Source organism: Equus asinus, chromosome 14 (assembly GCF_041296235.1).
Source record: "Equus asinus isolate D_3611 breed Donkey chromosome 14, EquAss-T2T_v2, whole genome shotgun sequence".
NCBI classification, from domain to species: Eukaryota; Metazoa; Chordata; class Mammalia; order Perissodactyla; family Equidae; genus Equus; species Equus asinus.
The window spans coordinates 18,640,241-18,651,026 of record NC_091803.1 but is presented as its reverse complement, the minus strand read 5'-3'; the positions used below and the strand labels follow the sequence as shown (position 1 = coordinate 18,651,026).

The following is a 10,786-nucleotide window of genomic DNA, read 5'->3' as shown; positions in this document are numbered from 1 at the left end:
TCTGAGTGGGTTAGATGAGGAGGAAAGGTTTGAACAGGTTGGGTTGGCCAAGCCTGTGAACATTTAGGTGGATGTAGCCAACCACTAGGAAGTTAGATATGTGAGTAAGGGCCCTGGGAACACGTTCTGTTTAAAATGAGTTTCCCAAAACACAAAAAAGATAATTGTGACCTTTATATATATATATTCATAATATATATAATAATATTGCGCAAAGCTCTGTGCTGCTTTTCATTCAATTTTTTTTTTTTTTTAATGCTGGTCATGCCCTGCTAAATTGATTTCACAATCCACCCAAGGGTCACGGCCTACAGATTGAAAAGTACTGACTTGCCCATCCAGAGCAGAAGTCAGAAAACTGGCCGAATCCTGCCTTTAGCCTTGCTAGTTTGCTTTCACCTGTTGGTTGCTTTTTAAAAACTGAATTTTATGCCTTCAGACAGGCCTTCCTTCTCTTCCACCATTTCCGACAGTCAGATACCCATCACTTAACACATCTATGCTACTTGCCTGGCCCCTGAATACATTGCTGTTTGGGCTGCGTTTCTCCAGCTTCTAAAGGAATAGATGTCTGCATTTACGCATTCCGTGCATATTGACTGTGTGTCTCTCACACGGCAGTCACATTGCAGAGACTGGGAATAAAGCAGAGAGCAGCCAAAAATCACTGCCTTCATGGAGCAGAGATTCTAGACGAGGGAAACAGACAAACCAAAAAATCAGAAGAAGAAATATATTCTTTATTAGAAGGTGACAAATTCTTTAGGGAAAATAAAGGGGAAGGAGATAGGCGCGCTCTAAGATCTACCAGATTGCGGGCTTCACACCCCTTTGTGGAAATGAGGAAGCCTAATATGTTCCTACCTAACAGAGGAGCGCTGAGAGAGAATGTGGGAAGCACAGCCAGAATTTTCCTCAAAAGAGAGTCCCAGCCTGCCCCAGCAGGTGAACCTGACCTATCAGGTCCCTAAATTACTCTGTCAAAGGGTGAAGCACCAGTAACTTTAACCTAGAACGTTTCAAAACCAGTCAGCCGCTAAGGGGAAATTGTTGCCAGCCATGGTCACCGGCACATTGGCCCTGGGGTCGGCAGCCCTTCAGACGTATTTCAGACTTCTCCCTCATGCGGCCTTCGCAGTCCCTACCCCTCCCTCTCCAGCGGGATAAACGGCCACCTCATTAGCTCTGCACACATGACCCCTCTCGACCGGACTCCTGGTTACCGCGCCTGCCTTATCTCTTGCCTCTCCTCCCTCACATTTTCCGCTCCAACAAAGCCAAACACAGGACCGTGGGCGCTTTCACGCTTCTGTGCCTTTGGACACGCTGTTCCTTCTGCCTGGAAGGCCACTGGCCTCCATCCCTGGACGCCCCGGCCCCCGTCCTCGGAGAGGTCCCATTCATCCCTCAGAACCCAGCCGGGATGTCGCCTCCTCCGGGAACCCCCGCTAGGCCCCTCGGGGGGGCCCCATCTCTGTGCCCAGCACCCATCTCTGTTTTGCTTCTCTGCACGATATTTACCGATTTCTCCAAATCTCTCCCCTCCCAGACTCGGGCCTCCTCCAGCGCTGGAGTAGTGTTGCCTACTGGCTTTGCACCCCAAAGCGCCTAGTCCCGAGGTCTGAGTGACAGAGCTCGCACGTAGGCTCAGGCTGGCTCGAAAGGCCCCCATTTCTGCCCTCTGCCTCCCTAGTGGTCCTGTGGGGGCCGGGGCTCCGGCATTTCGCGTGCACCCGGCCGGCCCTTCGCGCGGCCGCCCAGCGCCTGACATCAGCAGCCGGCAGCGCCCGGGCCGCGCGCGACTACAAGTCCCGGCACGCCCCGCCGCGGCCGCGCATGCCCAGCGGGCCGGCGTTTGAGTGGCAAGTTGTTTGTTACAGCGAACACCAGCTGCTCTCCGCGCCGGGCGCCGTGAGCCGCTGCTCCGCCGGCTCTGCCGCCCTCGCCCGCCGCCTGCGGCCCCTCTGGGCTTGGCGGGCCTCCCCTTTGTCCGCCGGCCCGCCAGGCGCCGAGCTCCCGGTCCCCGGACCGGCTGCCCGCAGCGCTCGGTGCTGGCTGGGCGCGCAGGGGGCGGGGGCCGCGGCTCGCCCCCCGCCGATGAGCCGCCGTGGAGCGCGGGCGGACGATGGAACTCCACATCCTGGAGCACCGGCTGCAAGTTGCCAGCGTCGCCAAGGAGAGTATCCCGCTCTTCACCTACGGCCTGATCAAACTTGCTTTCCTGTCGTCCAAGACCAGGTGAGCGCGCGGGGACGCGGCGCCGGCCGGGGAGAGACAAAGAGGCGCACCCGGGCGGCTGTCCTCGCCGCCGCCGCTCAGAAAACAACTTCGAGCCGCGGGGAGCGCCCCCGCCCCGCCGCTCGCCTTGTTTTTGACAAAGCCACCCAATCTGCCCTCGAACGGGGTCCTTCAACCCCGACCCCCCCACCCCGATGCACCCCCGCCGCTGTCTCCCCTTATCTCAGTCTCCTGCCTCTCATCACCTCCCCGAGATGCGGAGGGCCCGGGAGACTGCAGTGACGAGTCCGTGAATGAATGAACGAACGAATGAATGAAAAACAGGTGTGGGGACGCGGCAGTGGAAAAAACAAACTACCACCCCCCATCCCCCAATCCCTCGGTTGGGCCGGCCCCCGTCGCCAGGGCGGAGGGAGAGATTCTGCTGAGCGCGGCTGCCCAGAGCAGAAAATCATAAAATCATTAGTGGGTGTTTATCTCAAGGTGCCTGCGAAGATTGCGGACGGCGGGGGGGCTGGGGAAGGGCAGGGCAGGGGCTGTGGGTGAGGGTCGCGGTGGTTCTTTCTCGGGTCCGGGAAGCGGTGTGGGGGGGGGGGGTGCTGAACCCTGGAAGGGGGAGGAGCAGGCGTGTTTATGGCTCAGCCTTGAGGCAGGGCTTGGATGCTGCAGGGGGAAAAATAGTTGAAGGCCTTGGGAGGTTGAAAAAAAAAAAAAACCAAGTTGGATTTTCCCAGTGCCAGGTAAGAATCTGACTTTGTGAGCCCCAGTAAGTGCTTGGATTAGGGTGTTTTTTTAAGGAGCCCGAGCCCAGTGAAGTGTGAGTGCTAGCTAGTGCTGTAACTTAAATCCCTTTTTTGTCCACCATTGTGCCTGTTGGGAGGGATGAAGTTGTTGCTGGTTGTGGTTTTTAGGGGTTGGGGCGGTGGTGGTTCTCTCTTTGCAAAATGAATGAGTAGACTATGGGTCAAGGTTAACATTAAAATGATGGGTCCTCAGGCTGCCCACCTTGGGCACTGAGCTCTGGGGATGCAGGCAAATAATTCAATCTGAGTCTGTTATCTGCCTGTTAAAGTTCTTGCCTGGAAATCTCACTTTGATGTGTGTGCCTGAGCCATTGTTTGCGAGATGGAGCGAGATCTGCCAGTGGCATCTTGTTTACTTTCTTGTCTGGCTGCTCGATGGGGTACGGGTGATCCTCGGCTTCCTACCTTGCTGGGCCCTGGCTCCTTTAATTGAAAAGGTAATTATTAAACAGGTCATTTGAAAACAAAAGCCAACAGCTCAGATTCTCAACCCTCTCCCCCCCCCCACACAGCCCCCTCTGGCTGTGGACATCCACCCTTGCCCATCCCACATCTACCTGCCCTCTGCCCCCCACCCCCTAGCCTGCCTTAAGGTTCCAAGGCTGGAGGTAAGAGAAAACGGCCTTGTTTTTCCAACCCTTGGCCCTCAGCCCCAGGCAGCCCCCTGGCTGATTTCTCCGCTACCATTCACCCAGGATGATGACTCAGGCTGCGGCTGTGCGGGGCCTGGGTGCTGGGAGGAGGGGGCTTTTGGGGGCTTCTTAAAAGACAGCAAAGGATGACTGCCTCTGCCCCTTTTCCTTTGTGGAGGGCCTGGGCCTCTTCCCGCCCCCACCCCAGGGTCCAGTTTGGAGGGCTCACAGATAGGCATGTCCCGGGGGTGAGCTCCTGCTGACCTGTCTGACCAGGGAAAATCCACCCGTCAGTGGGTCTCACTTCTCCCTCTGTGCAGGAGGCAGCTGGTCTGAGGCCCAGGTGACCACTCCAGTCTCAAGATGACTCAGAGGTCAAAGGTCATCTCGATGTCTCCAGGGTCTGGCTGTGGAAGGTGCTGAGCACAGTTGTCAAATGGCACAAGGCCTGCCTCCCAACACTCTGGGCCAGGACATTGGCTTCAGGTTGTGACCAGCCCCCTCACTGCCTGCGTGACCGTGGCATGGTCCTTTTCTTCCTCTGGCTTTCACTTTGTCCACCTGTAAAATGAAGACAGCACCACTTGGCCCATGAATTTTCACAGAGCTGCTGTGTGTGTGGCAGGGAATGGTTGTAGAACATGGCTTTTTAGTGAGTAACAGGGGTGGTTGGGAGTGGATATATTATTTAAGCTATTTTCAGTAATCAGTCATCCAGGCAGACCTTTTGGTCCTTTTTGATTATTCCATCAGTACCTGTCCCCAAGTAGTGGCCCATGGCCCTGTCACTTTCCCCACCCCACCCCCAACCTAAGTTTAGCCCACACTAGTGGATCTCTGTGCTGCCTGTTGACAGGTTTTCAATCACTCCTTACCAGGAGGATCCTTGGCATGGCATTTGAGGTCTTTTGGGATCTAGATCCCGAATCCTTGTCTTTAGCTACTCCCTGGCAAATACTCTGTTATTAGTGCTGTCGAGTGAATTCTGAATCCTAGCACCCTGTGGACAGCAGAGTGGAACCCTGCCCCGTCTTTTTGTGCCATCCTCTCACCCGCCGGCGCTGTTTCAGACCAGGCTCTGCTGCTATTGAGTTTTCATGGCCAATTTTTCCGGAAGTCACCTCCTTCTTCCTAGTGTTTCTTAGTCCGGAAGCTCTGCTGAAACCTGTCCACTGTCGGGGAGCCTTCGGGTATTTGAAATATCAGTGGCATGGCTTTCAGTGTTACAGCAACACGAGGCCGCCACAGTATGACAACCAACGATGGGTGGTGTGGTTCCCTGACTGGGAAAGAAACCCGGGTCGTGGTGGTGAGAGCGCCGAATCTTAACCACTAGACCACCAGGGCTGCCTTGCAAAAACTCTGGTGGCCCACAATTTACTTTATCCTTCTCTGTGCTCAGGACTTGTACATCTCCCATCTCTGCCTGGACCCCCTCCCCCCAAGTAAATCCCTGTTCAACCCTTGAGATCTAGTGATAGCACCCTGAAACTTTCCTGAAGCCCCCTCCCTCCACCCTCGACAGACTTAGTCCCTCCCTCCCTCTTGTGTCTACCTGGGTGGATGCTTAGGGAGGGATATGGCATTGGTAGATACCCATTCTCTCTCGGGGGTGCACCTGGGTCCAAGAGATGCTGAGATACCCTGCCCCTCCCTCTTTGAAGCCCAGAGCCTGGTGGGAGAGAAGGAAGAGGCGATCACAATACAGCAGGGTGGAGTTGGGGAAGGGAGGTCTAGTGGGGTAGCTGAGGTGTCTGAGGGACTGCCTGAGGGAGCCTGGGAGGATTCCTGCAGGAGGTGACACTAGATCTTAGGGCTTTAAAATAGGAATTAACTAGGTGGGAAAGGGGATCCTGGTCCTAGATCCTTCATGTTCCACAGTATAACTTGGAATTAGGTTTTACACCTGCTTTGCAAAGAAGGAATCTGAGGCTCAAATGTTAAGTGACTTGCTCAAGGTCACGCAGTAAGTGATACAGCAGGGATTTGAATCTGCAACTTTCTAGCTTGAGCTCAGAGGTTGGCTATGCCAGGTTGCAAAGGACGCCCATATTCACCGGTTACATGCAGTCCTTCTCTTGGTTGTGCGCTGTTCTAGAGGCTTTAGGAGCACAGAATGGAACCTGTGGGTTTTCTGTATCCCCTTTGCCTGCCTTTGTGGGCCTTTTCTTCTGCCAGCGATGGTTGTGCTGCACCACCTCCCATCTAGACTGTCTGCATCCTCACCTTAACCCTTCATCCCTTTGCAACTTTCGTCCATAACACCGTAGTGTTTGCTTGTCTTATTCTCCCACCTGGATTATAAACCTTATTCTCGGGAAGCTTTTGGTGCGTCTTTTTATTCACGTACCCTCCCCCCCAAGATAATAAAGCTCCCATTTATTTCACCATCTGTTACAGAGAGGTGAAGACACTGGGTTCGTAGCAGTAAAATGGCTTGCTCAAGGTCACACAGCTGGGAAAAAACAGAAATGGGATTTGAACCAGGCCCTTTCTCCGCTGTGCTTAGCATACTGCTTTGTAGGCACTTAGTAACTGCCTGTTTGATGAATGTCCGACCCGTGCTTGGAGTGACCCAGATTTCAGCCAGAGCCTCTGATGAGTGCCCTGGGGGCTGGAAATGGCTCGGTGCACAGAATCACACCTGGAGCAGTGTGGCCCAGGGCCCCTGCCTCGGCTCTCGGGGCAGCATCTGGGTGTGGCTGGAATAGCGGGCAGCAGGCTGCTGAGTGCACTTATTCTAGGCACGAGCTGGAAGGTGAGACCCTGGTGAGCGTCCCCTCTGCCCTCGTGCTAAACCTGAGCTTCTGCAGCCTGGCTGAGGGCCCTCTGCAGCCCACCCACCTCTCTCTCCAGCCTCATCTCTCACAGCTCCCAGCCCCACAGATTATTGCATGTGCACACGCACACCCTTCCTCTGATGTCTCCAGCCTCAGGCCCCTGTTCTGTCTGCCTGGAATGTTCCTCTTTGCCCTATTCCGTTTGTCTGCCTACTTGTTCTTTTAGATTCCATTTTAGCCTCACCTCCTCCAGGAAGTCTTCCCTCAGTGCATAACTGAGCTCAGACCTTTACCCTGCTGTGATGGGCTTACTCTCAAGAAGGTGAAATGTGACTAACCGTGGACTATCAGCAGGATGCTTTGGGCTGCAAATAACAAAAAGCCATGACTTAGGTGGCGTAAACAGTAAGAAGTTTAACCTTTGCATAATAAGAGGTCGTGAGTTGGGCTGCTCTTCAGTTGGTTAGCTGAAAGGCATGATGATGTCATCAGGGACTGAGGTCTTACCGTCCTTCTTTTATTTGGCTGTCTGTGGCATCGTGGCGGGGCTCCCTGGGCAGTGGCAGGGGCATCTCTGGGCATTATGGGCAGTTGGGAGGAAGTCCAGTGGAGGAAAAGGGTGGTTGCCTCCAGGGTGTCTCTGAGAAAACCTTTCCAGGAGCACAGCCCCCTTCTGCACAGACTTCCTCATCTCATTGGTCAGCACTGGGTCACATGAGCATGCCTGCACCAATCACTGGCACGGGGAATGAGACCATCATGGACCAGTCAGGGCTCATTGCTGCAGCTGGGGTCTGCCACCTGGGGGCTTGTGGCCTCAGGAGGGGGAGGCTAGTGTGGCTCTTCTGGGACTCGGATTTCCTCTCTGTGACCCTGTAACACAAAACAGGGAACAATTACAGTCACACGCCACATAATGACTGTTGGATCAGTGACGGACCGCACACAGGACGGTGGTCCCATGATATTCGTACCACGTAGCCTAGGTGTGTAGCAGGCTATACCATCTAGGTTTGTGTAAGTACACTCTGTGATATTCGCACAACGATGAAATCACCTAATGACGCATCTTTCAGAATGTGTCCCCGTCATTAAGTGACCTGTGACTGTAATAAGTATAAAGTGAAAGCAATGATGACAACTCCAAGTCAGAGCTGTAATGTCCCCATTTTACTGGTGGGGAAACTAAGGAACTTGAGTGCACAAGGACACACCGAAGTGCCACAGCTGGGATTTGAACCCAGGAAGTCTGGTGGTGGAACCTGTCCTGATGACCACTCAGCCAGGCCTAAAGCACACCAGTTTGGACGCCTTGTCCCCAGGAGCCACTTAGCAGAGGTGTCACTGAGAGGGCATAGCAATGGGGTAAGGGGGCAAAATCCTTGTCCTGAAATGCATTCAGGTGGCAGGAAGCTGCAGTACCCTCTCTTTTTGCGAGTGAAATGCTCTTATCTGTAAATTCCATCTGAGAAAGTCTGTCTCATTTGATGGCGAATCCATCACCTGGGTGAGGATGCCGTGAGCACATATCCACGGAAGCCCACACTTCCCGCCTGGGCCGGGTCGCTGTCTGCAGGTCACGGGGGCGTTTTGGCCTGCACTTGGTCATTCGTGTTGCTGCCTGAGGAAAATCTTGCCAACAAGCCATAGTGAACAAGACGCATTTATGGGAGAAAAGTTCGAAATTGCAAAAAGTCCATCCAAAGCCCTTTGTTTTCCTGAGTGCCTTGGGCTCAGGCCACCATTTGATTGCAGTTTGGGGAAAGATAGACCAGCAGGGGAGCCAGGGCCCTGGGACCCAGCATCTTGGGGGGAATCCTAGCACTGCTCTATCTTGGCGGTGTGGCCTTGGACAGGTTGCTTGACCTCTCTGTGCTATCAGTTTCTTAACTCTAAGACAGGGATAATGATCATATCTACTGCCTAGGTAGTTGTGAGGACTTAATGAGACCAGCCATGACAAGGACTTCGAATAGTTCCTGGTCCACTGTAAGCTCTGCTAAGCGTGAGCTGAGAGAGAAAGTGCCCTGCTTAAGCTGGCAGCACCAGTCTGTGGGGTCAGAGTTTGAAAAGCCTAGGGTTAGGAGACTCCTTACGCACACATAGTCACATTCTGATTCTAGAAAGTGGAAATTCTGTTACTGTCCTCTGAGAACCTAGCCGAGGACACTGGTCACTGAGGGCCTCTGAAAGGGGCAGCCAAAATGCTATAGCATCCCAGAGCTGCAAGCAAGGAAGGCTTCCTAGAGGAGGCAGCACCATTTGAGCTGAGTCTGGGTAGAATGGGAGGATTTCAAGAGGTGGAGGTGCTGTGGATGAAGGAAGATGGGCCAGCAGGGAGCAGGAGGGGTGGGCACAGATGGGTCAGGGGTGGGGTGCTGGTTGAGAGAGCACAGGGTGGCCCCAGAGCCATTTCCCACACCTTCCCGGGGTGGCCATGGCCTGCTGCTGCCCCAGAGGGAGAGCTGGCCCAACCCCAGCTCCCAAGTACCAGGTCTGGGAGGCACAGGGTGCTTGGCCTGCCCCACATCCAGCTGCTCCGCATGGTGCGTGCCTCCTCGGCCATGCCCACCGCTTCTGCTGGGGCCAGTCCTCCTCATCTCCCCCTGAAGATCCACACTGCTTCCCCACCACTCCATCTGCCTCCAGGGCAGTGCAGACGGTGAGCACAGCCAGAGCCCTCTGGACAGCAGCACAGGCCTGGAGGCTGGAAGGAGAATGGTGTCCGCGGAGTCAGGCTATGACTGGCTGGTGTGACCACAGCTGGGGGTTGGTGCAAATTGCTATGTTGTGTTCATGCAGAAACTCTGCAGCAGGCGCCTGCTGTGTGTAGGGCCTAGTGGGAGACACCAAAGGAGCTTCTTCCTGTCCAGTGAGAAGAAAAGGTGTGTTTTCCACCAAAGGTAGACAGTGAGAGGCCAGAGGCCCAGGGGAGGGGATGGCTGGTGCCACAGGGGCTGCGTGGAGGCCCTGTGGCCCCACCACAGGTTGGTGCTGGGATGGCTGTCATGGTTCCCTCTGAATCCCTGACCGCGTCTCTGCCTTGCTTGAAGGCCTTCTCAGATGGCCCCTGCCCTGGGTCACTCTCCTTGCCTGGCACCATGAATACTCCTTGATCTGACTTCTTCTGTCCTCTCTGGGTTTGTCCAGTCTCCATACCACACATGTCCCATTTTTAAATATCCCAGATTCTTTGACGCCCTTCCTTCAAAAGCTAGAGCTCCACACCTTCTGGATTAGTGACTTTCTCTAAGGAGTAGAAGGTGGCAGAAGCCATGCTGCGAGGCTCCTGAGGCTAGGGCACGAAAGGATGGCTTCTGCCTGGCATGCACTCTGCTCTGTGGGAAGCCAGCCACCATGTTGTGAGGACACTCAGGCAGCCCTATGGAAAGGTAAGCAGTGGAAAGGAACTGAGGCCTCCCACCGACGGCCAGTCTGTGAGTGCGGCCTCCCACCCCGGCAAGCCTTCCAGTGATCACAGCCCCAGCCAGCACCTTGACTGTGACCTCATAAGAGATCCTCAGCCAGAAGTGCCCAGTTGAACCCCACCCAAATTCCTAACCCAGAGACCTGTGAGAGATAGAAAAGAGTGGTGTTGTTTCAAGCACTGAGTTTTCAGGTAATTTGTTATGCAACAGATAACTAATAGAGTGACTATGTAATTTGTCATCCAAATGGGGACACTTTTGAGAATAACAAGGAACACTAAAGAGAATTACCCAGAACAATGGGGCAAACCAGGAAGTAGGATCGCCCTAGCTTTAGTCCAGCCACACAGCGCTTACAGTCCTTAAGCCTAACACAGCCTCTTCTTGGAGTCGGCTCAAGTACCACCTCCTCCAGAAAGCCACCCTGGGGCTGGGCAAGTGGCTTCCTGGATCACCTGTGCCTCGGTTGCAGGTTGAGAGGGCTGGTCCCCTCTGTCCTCACCCCAGCTGCACGTCCAAGCCCCAGGATGTGTGCCCCACGGCACTGACTCATCTCCTGTGGTCGAGAGAGGCTGTCGTAAAGGACTGAATTGGTCTCTCCTGAGCCTGCACATGGCTGGCAAGTCTTTTTTTTCTGACAGACCTCTTGGGGGAGGAACCAGCCCAGTCCCACCAGAGCTGGAGCGCTTGGATTCGGGTTGTCTGAGGCCCGGTGCTGCACCTGGGCATGAGCAGACAGCCCACCGAGATCTCTGGCAGCTGACAGTTCACCCAAACCCTGAGCCACTCGGTTTGTTGTGAGTGTGTTAAGTTAAAACGTCTAAGGGGAAACTCACCTCTAGAACCCTTACATTCATCCTTGCCTTAAATATAATATATTGGACACACTCTGACCTCTGAGATGT

At 54.4% G+C, this 10,786-nt stretch overlaps 1 protein-coding gene across 1 annotated transcript in view; it reads left to right on the top strand.

Moving 5' to 3' along the window:
* The first annotated feature begins 1,850 nt into the window (after positions 1 to 1,850).
* Positions 1,851 to 10,786, top strand: part of CASTOR2 (cytosolic arginine sensor for mTORC1 subunit 2) — a 61,876-nt gene continuing 52,940 nt past the window's right edge. Inside the window, exon 1 of the mRNA XM_014856715.3 lies at positions 1,851 to 2,238. Coding sequence (XP_014712201.1) covers positions 2,126 to 2,238 — 113 coding nt within the window. The 5' untranslated portion in view covers positions 1,851 to 2,125. The remainder of the gene's footprint in view (positions 2,239 to 10,786) is intronic.